The sequence below is a fragment of the Chinchilla lanigera genome, unplaced genomic scaffold, assembly GCF_000276665.1.
Source record: "Chinchilla lanigera isolate Chin_1 unplaced genomic scaffold, ChiLan1.0 scaffold00004, whole genome shotgun sequence".
Lineage (NCBI taxonomy): Eukaryota > Metazoa > Chordata > Mammalia > Rodentia > Chinchillidae > Chinchilla > Chinchilla lanigera.
Window position 1 is genome coordinate 32,079,681 of NW_004955405.1, and position 18,304 is coordinate 32,097,984.

Sequence of the window (18,304 nt, forward strand, 5' to 3'; positions counted from 1 at the left end):
TTTTATAATTAGTTAAAATAATTTTAATATAAAAATTTCAATGTACTTGATGAAAAAAATTTGTGTCCAAATGCTACAGAAACTAAATCTATTTGAATTAGCTTCTACTCTGATCCCTTTTTTCTGAAGTTTTTTCTTTTTTCTTTTTCTTTTCTTTTTTTTTTTTGGTACCAGGGATCGAACTCAGGGCCTTGGGCTTAGCAAACAGGTGCTTGTGCTGTTGAGCTATAGCTCTGGCCCAGTTTTTTTTCTTAAGTTAAGGAATTAGATTTAAATTTTCTCATTAAGAGAAGTTAATCCTCAGCATCATGAGAAGAGTTGATCAGAAAATGAGACAAAAACCAGGAGATCATATTCCTTTATTACATATATGAAATATAAAAAACAAATCAACAAAGCAATATATATATATTTATATATATTTTGCAAGTCCACAGGACCTCAGGAAAAAAATATGTTCTGTATGTGAATTTAATTTTATGGCACTGTGGTCCATGTTTTGTATATTCAAGTATGAAAGAGACTAAATAGAGTGGTTATGCATGGGTACAGCAGATAAGAAATAATGAAAAACTGCAATTTGGTGAACTATCACATACACTGTGTTAAAATTACTGGGTATATATAATGTTAATAAGGACGAAAACTGTTCAGATGTTTAGGTTTAAATACTAAACACAAAAATATAACACATTCTGTGTCTACAATAAGTTTTGAAGTGTATACAAGTGCATTGCAAATAAATGAGCTTTTTAAAAATTTCAAGTCCACCTCTCCTTTATGCAAACATAATTCTTTCTACACTTATGATTTCTTTTCCTTATTTTAAAGTCTCTTGTTTTTAGTTTTTAAAACAGTTTCGGGTGGCCAGTACTGTGGAATCTAACCTCTAGCCCAAAGCTGAGACTTCATGGAAATCATTCTCCTTTTAGGTTTCGTCCTCCAAGCGTTCAGAGTTAACTAGAACAACTTCCTTTATATGGGCATTTTTGTCCGTGGATAGTGGCAGTGCTCTTTTCTTACATAACCCTTTCCTTTTCTTCCTTTCAGCAGCAGTCTCCAAATTCTTACAACGCAAGTGGTAGGTAGTAAAGTGCTTTATACAAGGAAATACTATACAGGCGTGGAGCATCCCACAGACCACCGTTCATACACAACACCCAAGGGAAGGCCCTTTTGAAGAAACACCTTTCCTGATATAGTAGGGTTGGGGATTCCTTGAAATCTCATTAATTACTTTAAGTAGCATCAAAGGTAAGCAACATAGCCGAAGCTGGGAGGAGTCCTCGTCAGAGGTACTGCCCCCTTAATGGATTGCTGCTAAATATCAGGCTGCTATTAAACTCTCCCTAATAATTATGATTTTCAGAATCAGCTCCATAGAAAACTGATATCAGTGTAGGGTTTCCCATTTCTCTTTATGAAGCAAAACTGAATTTAAACATGGGTCCTGAACAGATTGGTTAGGCAAGGCCCATGTATTACAACATTTCTTTACATTTTGGCACTTTAAAAAAAACTTCCAGTTTTGTTTCTGCCGTCTCCTTTTCATTAAGCTGGTGTTGCATACACAGAGAAGTGCCATTATGTGCTATACTCTTTGATCCCTATTTGCACTCTCTTTTTAAAATATCCATGACTTTTCTTCCAAGAGACGGCTTCCAGTGTTGGACAAAGCTTTTCATATTCACGATTAATTTGCCTGTTCGTACATCCTCATGTCCAGCTACAAGGTACTCCAGACCTAAAAGAGAACACAGTCAGTGGGAATCTATAGTGTTAGATTTTTTTGAAGGAAGAGATGTGGCATTAGTAGTTGGATATATTCACGATGCCTAGTTTTATATGTACATGGTTGAAATAGGGAGTAATAGATAACCACAGTGCATTTACTGCAAAATAAGCATTATTTTTTCTTTTTACAAATGAGGAAACTGAGCCCAGCAAGGTTAATAAACCTGTTTGTGTCTCCCACTAAGTAGCAGCACCCTGCTCAAACTCAGGTCTGCTGACCCTTTTACTTTCTACTGTACCACCCTGTGCTTCATTCTCTATGGAAAAGAAGTGAGCATTCTGTGGACACAAAACATACGGTGATAAGTCAGTATTCTGGACCCTCACTGTGTATGGTAGTACATATTAAGAAGGATTTTATAAAAGTGAAGCAACCACTTGGAAAAACATATTGGAAGAGGGCAATGGATTATACCAAATAACACATGCTCTCCATATAAAATTAATATGTTTTTGGAATGTAGTATGTTCATGATACATTAAAAAAATGTTGAGATTTGACCAGATCTAGTGCTGTATTTATATTTCAAAATTCTTTTCAGACTTCAAATAAAACATTTTGACTTTCCAATGCACACATACACACAGACACACACAAATAAATGGACAGTCTCACTGCCTATATATTAATTTAAAAATGATAATCTCCTTCAGCAAATGTAATGATATCAATTTTGATATTCAGAAATAATTTTTAAAAATATTATAGGATCAGGCAAATAATTATGTTCCTAAGATAAAACTTTCCAATATAAGGTAAAGACCCATATAACTTAAAAATTAAGGAAAACACTGAACATTCAATGGAAAATATAAATTTAAACATGATTTTATATTTCTTGTTCATTCACTTAAGTGACCTAGAAAAATGTCATCTTTGCTGGAATGAACACACCTGTAGCAAATAAGATTGTGGTCTTTGATAACAATGTGTCTCACTAAAGACAAAACAAAACAAAACAAAACAAAACAAAAAAGATAAGGTTTCTTGGAGAACAGTTTATTCCAGGTCCAGGCAGGCAGATATAAGGTGAGTTTGGGAAATACTGTGCTAAAAATAAGGGAAGCTTTCAGAGATTAACATAGATCTTTTTAAATGGATATAGGTGGGCAGCAAGAATGAGCTGTAACAAATTATAACTTGTCAAAGTTGTGATAGTGTGAGCACCAACAAACAACAATTGTGTACATGGAAGTACACAGCATTAAGAAAAATCTGTAATTCCAAAAAAAAAAAAAAAAAAAAAAACCAAACAAACAAACTCAAAAAATGCCAGAGAAAAATTGTCATCTTCTCAGGTAGTTGTTAAAGCCATCCCTCACTTTGCATATTGAAAACTGAAGGGAAAGAATTTAGCATTTATTCATTTTACAATAAAAACTGCATTTTGGGGGCTGGGGATTTAGCTCAGCGGCAAAGTGCCTGCCTGGCAAGTGCAAGGTCGTGAGTTCGGTTCCCGGTACCGGAGAAAAAAACCAAAAAAAACCCAACCAAACAAACAAAAAAAACTGCATTTCATAGTAAGCTAATAGTTCAGCCTGAGCGAGAAAGCACTGTATAGAATGTCAGCTAGTAGATGTAGAGAAGTAGAACTTAAAAAACATCAAACTCTAACGAAAGTATGGGATTCGGAAAGAGACTATCAATTGGTAAAAATCACTGAAGGAATGGCTAATGGAAAAGTGGATGTTTACATACTGCTCAGTAACTCTACACTCATTATTTTCTAGTCTCAGAAGAAAAGACAAAGATATCAGTGGTGACATCAGGCCATTTTCACTGTGACCCGAGTGTCAAGTGAGGGACACCTGTGCAGGCCACCCACATTCTCTGTCTTCTGAAGGGACTGGACATGAAGCAGCAGACAAAGTTTCTAACAGATGCTAACCAAAGTGTTTATTTTAACCAGTCACACCTTTCTTTAGAGATTAGAGAGGACAGAGGAACAAGCTAAACAACACCAGAAGGAACTGTCCAAGCACAGAAGGTTGGAGAATCCACAGGACACGGCCTGGTTTCTTCAACAAGTCCTCAGAATGGGACTGTGCCAGAATAAAAGGGACTCGAAGTTCTGAAAAACCAGATACGAGGTTTGATCTTGGATTGAATGCCAGCAAGGACAAATCAGCAATAAAGGACATTTTGGGATCAGTTGGGAACTAGGAAGAGGGTCTGACCTCCTATGAGCACTTACATTTTTATTTTTCATATTAGGTAATATGAAAAATAAAATTGAAGGTAAAGCTTATTACTGAATAAAGCAGGTTGCAGATGACTCTGTATACACAAATAGAAAAGGATCTGGAAGGGTGTACACTATGATATAACAGAGATGAGACTGGGGCTGGGATAGAAATGTGAAATTTAGAAATTTCCCCTAAATTTGTGCAAGGCACTTGTATTTTATCACTTTAACAATAATAAAAAGATTATTTAAAAATTAGTAAATGAAAACAATATTAAATTTAAAAATGTCATGATGTTTTGAAAAGAAGAGAAAAAGGAAAATGATGCTCTAGAAAAAATGTTTGACATAATAACACAGGAGGACATAAAGTAAAATGGATTATAAGGTAATTACTTTCTTTAAAGGGCCACTTTGCCTTCTGCATGAGAGTCCTACTATTAACAGGCTAATTAAAAATAGTCTTGATATTGTTCATCTAATATCTAATATAATAAGATCTTCTTTTAAAAATATAATTAAATGCCTGGCATGGTGGTGTAGCCTATAACCCTGGCACTTGGGAGGCTGAGGCAGGAGGATCACTGCAAGTTTGAAGTCAGCCTGGGCTACATAACGAGTTCAAGGCCAGCCTGAACTACATAGTGAGAACCTGTCTCAAAAAACAAACAAATGAACAATTTTTTAAAAGCTCCAAAGCTAAGTGTACTATTTTAAATGAATTTACTTTGAACCTATAGGTAAAGTAAATACTACAGGAGTTTGCCATTAATTTACAATAGAAATATAAACTAACATGAATGATACTAAATAAATCCATAAGCTGTGGAGAAGCATCACACCAAAAATTAACATGCAAAGCAACATTTTCTTTTACATCTCTTACCAGCATTTACATTTAGTTTTCCTATCTCTGTGCTTTGACATCTACTTTGCTTCATGTTTGAAGGCACTCAGTTTCATTTGTATGCATAGAAAAAGAAAATATATTTTCGTGCTAGCCTTGGTATTCTAAAATGTATGACTTTTGAATGAGTCAGCGTGTGCATGAATTAAGAAGGAATGACTTCTTAGGGTTACCCAATTAGATGGCGTCTTGTCAAAAGTAGGAAAGGAAGCACGAAGATACCTCACGTTTCAGAGTTTTCTTATCAGTTTCCTTTGGCTTGGGCTATTCAACTTGTAAAAATGGACAAGCACAGAACAATGGAAGAGTGTCTGGTTTTGCTTTGGCAGGTTCCAGTTTTTTTCTTCAAAGCAAGTAAACATGTTTTCAAGAATTCTTTGAATAATTGCACTTATGTTTTCAATTGTGATGAATTCAGTCGATTCTTTGGCTCTGGCAGAAACCTGATTAGGAAGTACAGTTCACTTCCTGAAGGGAGGCTCAGACGGTCAAAGCTTTTGTTTTTTATGTCTTCCTGAAAAACTGAGCAGACTTTTTTTTTTCTTGTGCCAAGATAATAGAAAAGTGCTTATAAAAAGAGCCCCTCCACACCGACACTGAGCAATACAAACTTAATGATTTTTAGTTTCCTGTACTCAAAACCGAAGATTCTCATTGCTTCAGTTTACTCTTTGGAACTACTTTTTTATGATTTAAAGTTATCTTTTTTCCTTCAGTAAATAAATCACTGAAGGGCCAGAAAAACATTGTGAGAAAAACTTTTGTATTGCTGCTTCGGTTGTTGAGATTGGGGGGATATTTTCTTGCTAGTTTCTCTTTCACTCTGTTATCTGTTTGTTTCAAAGACCACAGAAGACTTCTTATTAGCGGGACTGTGGTGTTTTAGCTTGTATGTAGAAGAAGTATATGCAGAATATAAATTATGCACCTGTTCGATAGAGCTGCTACGAGGCAGGTGGCGACAATGAACAGGAAAACATCAGCAGGTGTAGATAGGACTTTTTTGGAATTATTATTTGTTTTAATAGAACATACTATCTGCGTGCTATGTTACCATTATCTGGGCAATGAAGATACTACAATCAAAAATCTAAATCCTGTCCTCAAATTTCATGAGGGAGGCAGAAAATAAGTAGCTTTTGCCACACATGAAGCATGTACATACGCTTGCAGAGTGTAGAAGCAAGAGCCCGTGTGCTCACGGGCTTGTCTCTACCTGTGCCATACATTTTAAAGATCAAATACAATTTCCCTAGTTTCTCTAAAATCCTGTGTTTGTTTTTTTTTTTTTTTTTTTTTTTTTTTTTTTTTTTTTTTGCTGCTGTTTCTAATTTGAAACCAGAGTGAACATTTAATGAAAAACAACACGATGAGAACTTGAGAGTTGTTTTCTATCCAGGAGAAACAGATGTTTCTCATGCAATAGTAAAAATGAATTCAATATTATTTGCACAGATGGAATTTTGCATTTGAGCTTCCTTTGGGAACAAGTTCCAATGTAACAGGACCTAGCTCTCAGATAACATGCTAGCTAGCGGCAGATAAATTCATGAAAGTCCTTTCTATGCAGCTGGCACCTGGAACCAATCTGAGACTTTCCTTTTAGGATAGAAAGTATTATACTGCTAGATTTCAAATATTTTACCTTTATAGAGTATGTGGAAGAGAAACAATTTTTTTGATATCAGTTCAAACAATTCCATTTGGGTTTTCTCCAGAATTCAGATGGTGAAAAGAAGATGCTTTTCTGAGTTTATTTAGGTCGTGGTTCTGCTAATATAAGACAATAGCAAATCAGCAGAGACAAGGTAGGTATTAAGACAGGAAAGTTGCATGCTCACCAGGATTGAGGATTGGACAAGTGCAGCCTCTGTTTGTCCATGATTCTGGATATAATGTTCTCTTTCCACGTAAAATCTTTAACTTGGTAGATTTTAAGACTTTTTTGATCTTCACATTGACCTCGGCATGAGAACCTTTATCATGAGCTGATAAGATCTTTATTTTTAGCACTGTAACAACATAATTCCAAAAGTCAAAATACATTGATTTCATTTTCTCATTTGAACAACTTAAAAATGCATCTCAGAATATATCAGAAAGGTGAAATGATGATGATCAGAACATGAAACTTTACTTTAAAAAAATCATTAGGTAGGCCGGGGATATAGCTCAGTGGCACAGTGCCTGCCTGGCAAATGCAAAGTACTGAGTTCGAGTCCCAGTCCAAAAAAAAATCATTAACCTCATTCAATTTTGTGCTGGCTTCAATTCATTTATCTATATGAACTATTTCATTGTTCCTGAGCCATTTCAACTTCTATCTCCCACATCACTGTGCTAGGAGGCTATGAGCTATATACAATCCTAAATACAATCTGCAAATATAATCTTAAATAATTTCAGCTATCAAATCTGTTAGAAGTAGGAAAAATGATTTTTTTTTTTTTTTGGTTTTTTTCCGGTACCGGGAACCGAACTCACGACCTTGCGTTTGCCAGGCAGGCGCTTTTGCTGCTGAGCTAAATCCCCAGCCCCTGGAAAAATGATTTTTATCCTTGTTTTTATTTATATTTTGACTGTATGATACTTCTACAGTTGACTGTGTATAATGCAGAGACCAAAATATTACAGCTAGAAGATATTTTACACATCCTTTTTTTTGGTTTTTTTTTCCTTTTTTTACGCTACCGGGGATTGAACTCACGACTTTGCGCTTGCCAGGCAGGTGCTTACGCCAGTGAGCTATATCCCCAGCCCCATTTTACACAATCCTAATGAGTTTATATAACGTGACTGATTACTGTCTTCCCTTTTACCTCGTATGTACAATTCTAGATGTCTGGGGTCAGGGAAACTTTCCCTGTACATCATGGCAGAACTCCAGCATCCTTTTTTATGTACCTAAATTATATATGTTTATGGAGTACCATGTGAGATTTCAGTATATGTATAGATCAGGTAATATTCAAATCAGACTAAGCAGATCAAACACTTGTTATTTCTCTGGCGAAACATTCAAAATTCTTTCTTCTGGCTTTTAAAAAAATATACTTCCTAGTATACTATCGTTACAGAGCTCCAGTATTCCACCTAAGAAACGGGTGTGGCTGGGGATTATGTAACGGAGTAAGAGGAAGTCCACCCAGGGAATGCTTGGGTGCAGTTTTCTTCATCTACAGGAGAATGTGGACCGGCTCATCTACCTCCTGATGGAAGACGTGTGTAAGAAGAAAGCCCTATCTTGGTTAATCTCATTGCAAGAGTACTGTTGTCCTAGAGCTGTCGTTATCAAACAGCACAGTTTAGACTTCTGAGTGATCTTAAGAACTCATGTTGTGTTGAACTTTTAAATCCAAGAGTGGTTGAGAGGAGGTAGAGTTCAGGCCAGAATCTAATGAGATAAATGCTTGAAGGGTGCATAGCAGGGCCTGGCCCGGGGCTAATGCTCAGAAAATGATTGCTATTGTTATTCTACTACCCCATAAGTTCAGAGAGAGTGAGGGCCTTGTCTCTGTGCTACTGATGCTCAGTAAGTTTTTTTTCTCTTTTCTTTTTTTGTCTTTTAGAGACAGGGTCTCGCTATGAGGTTCACGCTGGCCTTGAGCTGACTTTGTAGCCCAGGCTGGTTTTGAACTCGCAGTAATCCTCCTGCCTCAGCCTCCTGAGTGCTGAGATTACAGGCATGTTCCACCATGCCTGGCCTTTGGAAAATATTGATAAAGGAATACATAAATGAATCAAATGCTTTTTTCCTCATGAAACCAGAGGATGGGGAGAGAGGGACCATTTTTTCCAAGTCTTTAGCCGTAATGCACTTAACAAGACAATGGTGTTTTATTACATCATTAAAAATGCTCAAGTTTTTTTAAGTAAAAATTAACAAAGTTTATTAAAAGATTGTTGTTTGTTGGAGAGCTGCTGCTGTGTGATAATGAGAACCAGCTGATAGTTTCACTGAGCTAATTTAGGACTAACTTACCACATTTCTTGCTTTTGACAGTAAATGCATCCCCTATGAACTGCTTTTCCTTTATAGGGCACTGCACAATTCAAAAGTTTCCTTTTTTTATTTAGCCAAGTTGGGAGATGAAGTGTGTATATAATTGTTAGCTAAGATTTATGTGGTTTTTACCATTTACTTTTTATTTTTATTTTTATTTATTTATTTTTTTGGTTTTTTTTCTCCGGTACCGGGAACCGAACTCATGACCTTGTGCTTGCCAGGCAGGCGCTTTTGCTGCTGAGCTAAATTCCCACCCCAAAGAATTTTTTTTTTTTTTTTTCCCAGTACCGGGAACCGAACTCACGACCTTGCGCTTGCCAGGCAGGCGCTTTGCCACTGAGCTAAATCCCCAGCCCCTGAGTATATTTAATAGTCAATAAAAGCTGCTTAGGAGTTGAAGGTGGTCACAGTCTTTACTCAGGGGAGTGCCATTTCCCTTCTGTATGGTGCATTTTCCCGGTATTTGAAAGGTGGAGGGGTCTGGAGGTTCAGAGAAGTTGGGGAGGAGACAGGTGGGCAGCTCGTCTCGGTGCTCATGCTGATGTGGAGGTCCTCTCCCTCTTCCCTGCCGTCTAGCATGTGCTAGGCAACGTGCTAGTGTCGCCCTCCAGGCTGCCTGTTTTCTGGAAGACGCTGTGTTTAGCTCAAATAGGTTCCCAGAAGCATTTGAGGATTTCAGGCTCACCGTATGTGTACTTCATTCCACAGAATGCCTTAGAGTTTTCTAACACCTGTTCCTTGCATTCACATTTACCTACAAAAAAGAAATGGAAAATTGTGTTAGTTCTTAAGAGAAGAGAGAGATGGGGGGAGAGAGAGAGAGAGAGAGAGAGAGAGAAGTAAATCCAGCTAATACATGCTTGAAGCCTTGAGTGATTCATACGAGGTCATCCATACATGCTAATCAAACACGAAAGTCATTCAAAGAAATAGAGCCTCTTTCTGAATTGAATTAGTTATCACCCCCACATACACCGACCCTAATTGTGGTAGATGCAGCTGGGAATGAGTGGGTAACTTATAGAAAAGACAACTGTCTTTTTGCAGTTCACACTCACGACAACAAAAGTCAAAATGAAATGATTATATAGTATGTCGGTGATGATGTTGCCCACTTAAGAAGTACTGATTAGCACTTATGATGTGTAAGGCGCGGTGCTGGTCCTTCAGATACGTAAGGATGAGCAGGATACCATTTGTGCCTAAGGCTTACGATTTAGTAAGGTAAACAAAGCAAGCGTCTAAAAGGTGCCAAGTGATCTGAGACAGCTACATCATGCTTGGGTGAGACGGCCCCTGTATGGGAGGGCAGGAAAAGGTTTCTGGTTGAAGAAGGACTTGAAATGAACTTTGAAAAAACAGAATGGATTTTTCTCCCCATAGTTGAGATTATGTGCTAAAATTATTAAGTGCGAGACATTTTCCAGGGCCTGTTAAAACTTCCACAATGTTGTACATAGATTATACATAGCATTTTCCATACTCATTTATATATTTCCTCTCTAGAAAGCTCCTTGAGGACAATGGTTATGTTTTACTCAGCTTTATATCTCTGAGATCCAGAATACAAACAATTTTCATTCTTACAGATTTAACAATTAGGAATAATTTTTACTCTTTCCTCTTCGCTCTTCTCCTGCTCTTTTTTTTGTTTGTTTGTTCTTTTTCTGGTACCAGGAATCAAACTCAGGACCCCACGCTTACCAGGCAGGCGCTGCGCCACTGAGCTAAATCCCCAGCCCCCTTCTCCTGCTCTTGTACCCTGCATTTCACAAGCACTGAGGGGTAACGCACAAAACACTTACTGAGGAGCATTTATGCCATATTAACAGACATTTTAAAATTTTACCTTGTGTGTGTGGCGATGGGGATTGAACGTAGGGCCTGGTGCATGCTAGGCAAGCGCTCTATCACTGAGCCACACTGTTGTATTTTACAGTTACTTACTTATTAAGACTCTAGCAGGTAGAACTTTGATAGGAATATTGAGATGAAAGAACAAGCAAAGAAATGTAAAAGAGAAAAGCTTGAGTGCGTTCATGGAAGGGTGAGTGGTCCTATTTATTCCCGGTGTGGAGGGAGTGGGATGGGTAGAAGCAGGCAAGAAGTAGAACCTTAACTAATAGGCAATTAGGGCCCGACTTTAATTGTTAGATAATGGAGGATTTTTCAAAGCTATCAGCTTATTGAAGTTACATGAATTAAAAAAAAACATATTTTAGAAGTTAGTAAAATCTATTATAACAACTGCAACAGTAATTAGAAGGCCAACAATAAGCCATAAAGTATATATGGGCCTTTATCCATATAATCCTATTTAACACTTATAATGACATAGGCATTATTAACAAATTTAGAAATGAAGATCAGTGAGGTTAATTAGCTTGTCCAAGGCAATGCAGCTACGCATGAAAGCTGGATTTTAACTCTCAGTCTGCAAGAACCAGAAGCCCTGATCTTTTCACTACAATGTTCCTCTAAATCAGTGTAATGTGGGTCTAACTAGACAGGTAGCCATGGCTCAAGAAAGGAAGATGCAGGCTGGGTGTGGTGGTGCACACTGGTAGTCCAAGCATTCTGGGAGGCTGAGGCAGAGTTATCAGCTCATATCCACCTTGGACAACCAGTCAGCTTAGCAACTTAGTGAGACCCTGTCTCAAAATAAAAAATTAGGGGCTGGGGATTTAGCTCAGTGGCACAGTGTCTGCCTGGCAAGCACAAGGTCATGAGTTCGATTCCTGGTACCAGAAAAAAAAACAAAAACAAAAACAAAATAAAAAATTAAAAAAGGAGTGGAGATATTGCTTAGTGCCAAGGCCCTGGGTTGAAGCCCTAGTACTGAAAAAAAAAAATCAAGGGATACTGAGAATTTGGGTTTGCAAATCTTTTCCAAGGAATGGATGAGGGCAAGAGAACAGGAACTGTAAAAAAAAAACTTTCTGAGAATGAAGTTTCCAGCTACGCTGGCAGAATGGTATCACTAACAGAAACAGGGAAGTTAGGAGGAGAGCTTTTCAGGCATGTGTAAAGGTTGGCGGTGGCAATCAATTTTCTAACTTCCCTATTGCAAGGATATGAGCATCTTCCAGGAAGGAGGAGCAACTAAAGAGCCGGAACTGAGAAAAACGGGGAATCAGGAAAGCACCGGCGATCCAGGTAGCAGGAACTGCTGGGCAGTCTCTTCTATAGCTTCACCCTGGAGTCATGAACTCAAGTCGTTTTCAGAGAGTACGGTTCTGGTGAGACTGTGCAGGTGGAGACTGATGCGGAAGACACTGGCACAGAGATTCTGACTGCAGCTGCTGCACAGGTCAGAGAATAAGATTTACGGATGGAAAATCACGGTGGAATTAAATGGTGGAAAAGAGAAATCAAAGGCGCTTAAAACCAGTTGTGATTTGGTAAATAATTTGCCTATAATCAAACACAGAATCACTTATTCAGAAATTGTGGTAACCGAGGTGAAGGCACGGCTTTAGACCATTCCACGAAAGCAGGAGAGTACGGTAACGACCACGGTAGAAAACCGAATGCAAGTCCAAATGGCATGGACGACTCCTCAGCATAACGACCTTCTCTTAGTCCTTTCAGCATTTTAGGAGCGCACGTAGATGTACTACTTGAAGGTCACTCTTTGGCTACCTTACAGCACTTCTTTTTCATATGCTTACTTTTTTATTTATTTCTTTATCTATTTTGGTACCAGGAATCAAACTCAGGACCTTGCGCTTGCCAGGCAGGAGCTTGTGCCGCTGAGCTCTATCCCTGGCTTCATATCCTTGAAGCTCAAACATTAACATTTCTGGGTCAGGCTGGGTTGTGAGGAGGTGTGCTCTGCAGTCCCAGCTATCACCCGAGCTCAGGAGTTGTAGGCCAGCCTTGGTAACATAATGAGATCATGTCTCAAAAAAATTCTTGGGGGATGGTGTTGGGCTCAATCGAGATTTTTTTTTTTTTTATTGAACCCAGCAACTCAGGCGTCCTGGGCAAGTGCTTTGTTACTGAGCTACACCCCCAGCCTTCCTGATGTATTTTCTTAAAGCAAATCTGGAAGAGGAGAAAACTCTGTTTAGTTAAACTAGGTTGCTCATACATTGACATCTTTTACAGTTCTGTGGTTCTAGTTAGGACCAGTTGTGTTACTCAGGCGGTGAAATTTCCCATCTGGTGTTTCCTACCTCCATAGAAGTAGGTGGTAGACAGAAGGGGTAAGAAGGGCAGGGGTGGAACTTAGTGGTAGCGTGCTGATGTGTGCAAGGCCTGGGTTGCTCCTCAGCACCGAAAAGAGAAATGAATGGCATTTTGCTGCTATTGTGCATTATACTTCCAGCCGAAAGCTTTTCCTGGAAACTTATGGTAGATAATAGGTAGGCATCTAGATTTGGGGATGAATTCTCCTTTTCTTAAGAAACTAGTCATCACTTTTTTGTTGAGAAAAGGCCCCCAGGAGCACTATCCTATATGCAATGGGAATATTGGTGTTCAGCAGGAAACTGAACAAAGCCCGCCTGCATCTGGAGCTCATCCAGACGAATTGCAGAGGCTCTCTGGGAACATCGTAGCCCTAACAGCTGTGGAGGACGTGACAGGCTGGAGTCCTCCCTGGTGCCAGCACTTCATGTGCTTGACTGGTATGCACCCAGCTCCCTGGCAGCGGGCACGACTGGTCCAATAGTCTTAAAATCCCACTTATTATAGATTTGGTCCAGCGGACAAAGTTGGAGAATCTAAAAAGTCACTGTGTTAGAAAAGTAAGACAAAAAGTTTCAAAGTGGCTATTAAAGTTAAAATTATAAAAGTCAGACTATTAAGGCAAAAAATCCAAAGTAGAAGCATTCAGGCAAAAAAATTAAAGGGGAAGATTTGTTTCCTTTTTCAAATGTTTAAAAGATAAATATGACAATTTCATATTCCCTTATCTTTCCTATTTTATTTCCTTTGTGAATTAAAATAAAACCATTAAGTAAACTGTCATAAGATTATGGTAAGCAGAAAAAGAAAACAGAATTGCAAGTGTCAGTGTTTTTCCAATTTGGGGTCTTGATTCTTTTTTTGCGGGGAAGGTCTTGATTCTTGAAGGGTTCATAAATTCTTTACAAGAATGTATTGCAACTGTGCTTTCTCCCTGATGTAAAGTATACACTGGTGGATAGACAGAATTTTAGGTGGTAGACTTATGGGTAGGTATCTCTTTAAATTTTTCCATATGGACAGAGGATATAGTTCAGCGGCACAGTGCCTGCCTGGCAAGCGCAAGGTCTTGAGTTCGATTTCTGGTACCAAAAAAAAAAAATTTTTTTCTGTATGTCTGAAAATTTTCATAATAAAATGGTGGAAAAATTATTATAGGCAATCAATACAGGTTTGTAAATTTAGACTTGAATATAATCTCAGCTCCAAACAGAGAGCAATATTAGGCATAAGAGAAAACAAAACAGGTGTAGCCTCTGCCACAAACCAGATACAAATCTCTGTGGATTAGAAATGGACAAATGTGTGAGGGGAAAGCAGCCTGGAGTCGCAGACCTTTGCCCAGGTTTGTGGGTAAGGGAACTAAGCAAGGACCAGAGCAAGACTTGCTCTTTGCAGGCAAAGCTGGGGTGAGGCTCTTTTTGTTAGTGAAAGGAAGTGGGAAAAAGAAAAACCAAAACCAAGTTGTGGTTGTGCAGGCCCTGGGTTTTTAGTTTTTAGCAAGCTGCAGACCTAGGTAGGGCCGCGGTGAGGAGTATGAGACCTGCGCTGAGAATGGCCTTGTGCTTGATTTGGGGCCCTGTGTCGTCACCCTGAGATTCTCCATCATTTTTGAACGAGGGGTTTTTGCATGTCTTCTGGAACTGAGCCTTGCAATGTAGGTAGGCAGTCCTGTAAGTGGCCTAGAGACAGATCCAAGGTGCCCTCCTTGTTTTGAAAGAATAGGTATAATAGAACAAAATTAGTACTGAATGATAATGAAAATATTGCCTATGAGTGCAGAACGACTCAGGCAAAGAGATGAGGATGATTAAAAGAAATGAGTAAGCCATGGGGCCCAAAAGCTAATAAAGGAATAGAAAAGGACACTGACAAGTAAGATCAGGAATTAGTGAAATAAAAAGAAAACTTCTATAAAAGTTTCAAGGGCCAAACTTTTATAAATAAATAATAAATAAAATGTAAATTAGTGAATAAAGACAAATGAAGTAGATTAGATCAGCTGAACCAAAAGTTCTTCTCCAAAAATCAAGTTAAAATCACCAATATTGATTAAGACCATACAAAAAAATTTAGAAATAAGGTTAGGGACAAACAAGAGACCTAACTACTGAGTGATTAGGAAGTTTACAAAGTGAATACTATGTCTCACTTTATGCCAATAAGATTTAAAAAAAATTTAAATTAAACGAAATTAACAATTTTCTAGGAAACTTTATCAACCCTAACTCAAGAATAAAACAAGTAAGTTAGCAACTATTAGATGAATTGAATTAGTAATTAACTGTTTCCATTGACTCAGAAACACCACATCGAGATGATTTTATAAGCAAGTTTTAATAAACATCCAAGGATGGTGCTATGGTGCTGTTTCTGTCAATGATGAACCGTATACAGCCTGTACGGCTCTGCTCTCAAAAGGAGCTATTGATTAGTGAAGCCATAGCTATCATAGTTTACTATAATAAAGTGAATATGCTCTGTGATGTTTGCACAGCAACAAAGGACCTAAGGATGCATTTCTGAGACCATATCTCTGTCATTAAGTGGTGCATGACTACATTTTTATATAAATTACTGCAGAGAATAGAAAAAAAAAGCAGGAGGGTAACTTCTAATTTAACCAAACATAGGCAGTGTCATAAATTAGACTAAGGAAGATAAAAAAATCATCAGCAAACAAAAAACAAAATTCCTTGTAGGTCAAACTCTGCAATGTGTGAATAAAAATACAACATAACCAAAAGGATTTATCCTGGATAAAAGGGCAGCTTCAAGCCAGCATGGTGGCACAAGCCTGTAGTCCAGCACTCTGGGAGGCTGAGGCAGGAGGATTGCAAGTGTGAGCCCAGCATGGGAACCTCAGGGACTTAGTAAGACGCTGTCTCAAAATAAAAACTAAACAAAAGGCTGAGGAGGCAGCTTGGTGGCAATGCCCTGGATTTAAACCCCCCATAACCCACCAAGAAAAGAATAGCTTGATGTTAAAAAGTCATATTTTTATATATAACATTAATTGATCATAGGAGAACCATATGATTTTCTCAAAAGAGACAGAAAATGCAGTCAGCTAAATACAAAACTCACTAATAATTAAGTTAAGATTAGAAGAGAATGACTTTTATCTGAGAAAGGCTGTACATCTAAAATCTGTCAAATATCATACTCATAAAAATTTCAAAACATTTCCATCAAATTTGGGAAAATATACTGGAGGCTCTATCTAATGTAATAAGGCAGGAAAAAATGAGGTATAAAAACTAAAAATGAGACAAAATGGTCTTTATTTGCTAATGATGTGATGGTCCACATTTAAAAATCCAAGATACAAGGAGAGAAAACAAGGAGACCGAGAACAAACAGCTGCCTTTGTTGCAGCACTAAGAGAAACAGACCCTAAGTCTGATTCTTGGACCCCAAGAAGAACTTGATGACTACATTCATCTGCTACCGCTGTCGAAAGCCAGGCCACCTCAAGAGGGAATGCCTTAAGAAGCCCCCTGGGCCATGCCCTGACTGTAAAGGTGACCATTAGAGGTCGGTCTGCCCTCTGAAGCAAAGGAGCCAGAGCTCAGATCCCTGCTACCAGCTGATCCAACAAGAATGAAGGGGCTCAGGGCATACTGTGCCTTCTCCCTCTGGCCAGACTGTTATCTCCAAGGAGGAGCTCCAGGTAATCATGACTATAGAGGAAAAAGTAAACAGCCTATTGCTAGACACTGGTGCTAGTCTCTCAGTCCTTCTTTTCAATCCTGGCCTTCTTTCCAGCTGTCACACCTCAGTGAAAGGAGTCACTGATGAGGTGGTAATCTGCTATTTTTCACAACCTTTAGGCTGTAACTACTTGTTAGATCTTCTTTTTTTTTTTTTTTTTTTTTGTACCAGGAATCAAACTCACGATCTTGTGCTTGCCAGGCAGGTGCTGTGCCGCTGAGCTAAATCCCCAGCTCCTGGATACAGTATTCAAATACAAAAAACAAACCTTTCTTCTTTACTGTGCATCATTTATAATCATTAGAATGACCGTTTGCTCAATAAAATCTAACAGGTATTCAGGAGTAAACTTAATAAAGTTAGTGAATTAAAGTCAGTAAATTTAATGTTCAGTAAATAACACGTATAAAACCTTTCTGGAGAAAAGTGACAAGATATTACTAAAAGGACTTAGACAGGACTTTAATGCACAGATGCAGCATGCTTGCAGCTGCTCAGTATTACAAAGCTATTGCTTTTTCACAATCACCTGTAAAGTCAGCAATCGCAATGAAAATATCAACAGAGCTTCTTATGGGACTTAATAAGCTGAATCTAACTTGCACCGGAAACAAGGAAGAGCCAATAGCTAAGATAATTTCAAGAAAGAAGCACAAAAGGGGAGGGACTTGCTATGTCAGACATCGGGGCTCATTGCGAAGCTGAACTAAGCCCTCCTGGCACCGGCTCAGGAAACCCAGTACAGACCGGATGTAGGTCCGCACACAGATAGAAGCGTGACAGACGCCACGTCTGCGTTAGCAACACCGATCCCAGCTGCTGACTCCCATAAGCCTGTCAGTCACTGCTACTCCTCCTGCCCCGATTTCCCGCCACACCTTCTGGGATGCCCCCCACACCCGGCCTCAGCTTCCTGGCTGCTCCACTGGCCCCCAAAGCCCTGCAGTCTGCGGTCCTCACAGCCCTCCTTACCCACTTTCAATCCCATGTGGCTTCACTCTTGCTCAGAAAAACCTCAACCTGGATTAAACCCAACTTGTAGGCTTTTGCCTACGTTCATGGTGAGGAACGTGGCAAAGGAAAACAGACAACCGTGCTGACTGGTGTTATGTTTTACATGCTACACGTCTGCTCAAAACTCTCCAGAGGCTTAGGCGATACTCCAGGTAAGATGCGCAGTCCTTTCAGGGCCTCTGAAGCCTCCGTTATATCTCCTCTACACTCTCCTTCCACCTCCCTCTGCTCCAGCCACCCAGCCTCCCTGCTGTTTCCAGAATAAGCCAGCCTATTTCCACCCCAGGGCCTTTGCACTTGCTGCATCTTCTGCCTAAATGCTCTTTCCTGCGTTACCTTTGTGACTCACTCTCTTCCTTTCTTCAGATTTGTTTTTCTCCTCAAATATCACCTTTCACAGGGCTCACCTTGGTCCCTTTATTGAAAGTATAACCCTCCCAAGCACTTATCTTCCACCCTTGCTTTCTTTTTTATGCTAAACATCCGTCATAC

General features: G+C 38.8%; 1 protein-coding gene across 1 annotated transcript in view; it reads right to left on the reverse strand.

Moving 5' to 3' along the window:
- Positions 1 to 341: 341 nt before the first annotated feature.
- Positions 342 to 18,304, reverse strand: part of Ntn4 (netrin 4) — a gene marked incomplete at its 5' end in the record, with an annotated part of 102,204 nt that continues 84,241 nt past the window's right edge. The window contains 3 exon segments of the mRNA XM_013518478.1: positions 342 to 1,744; positions 6,729 to 6,899; positions 9,579 to 9,647. Of these exon segments, the coding sequence (XP_013373932.1) occupies positions 1,608 to 1,744; positions 6,729 to 6,899; positions 9,579 to 9,647 (377 nt within the window).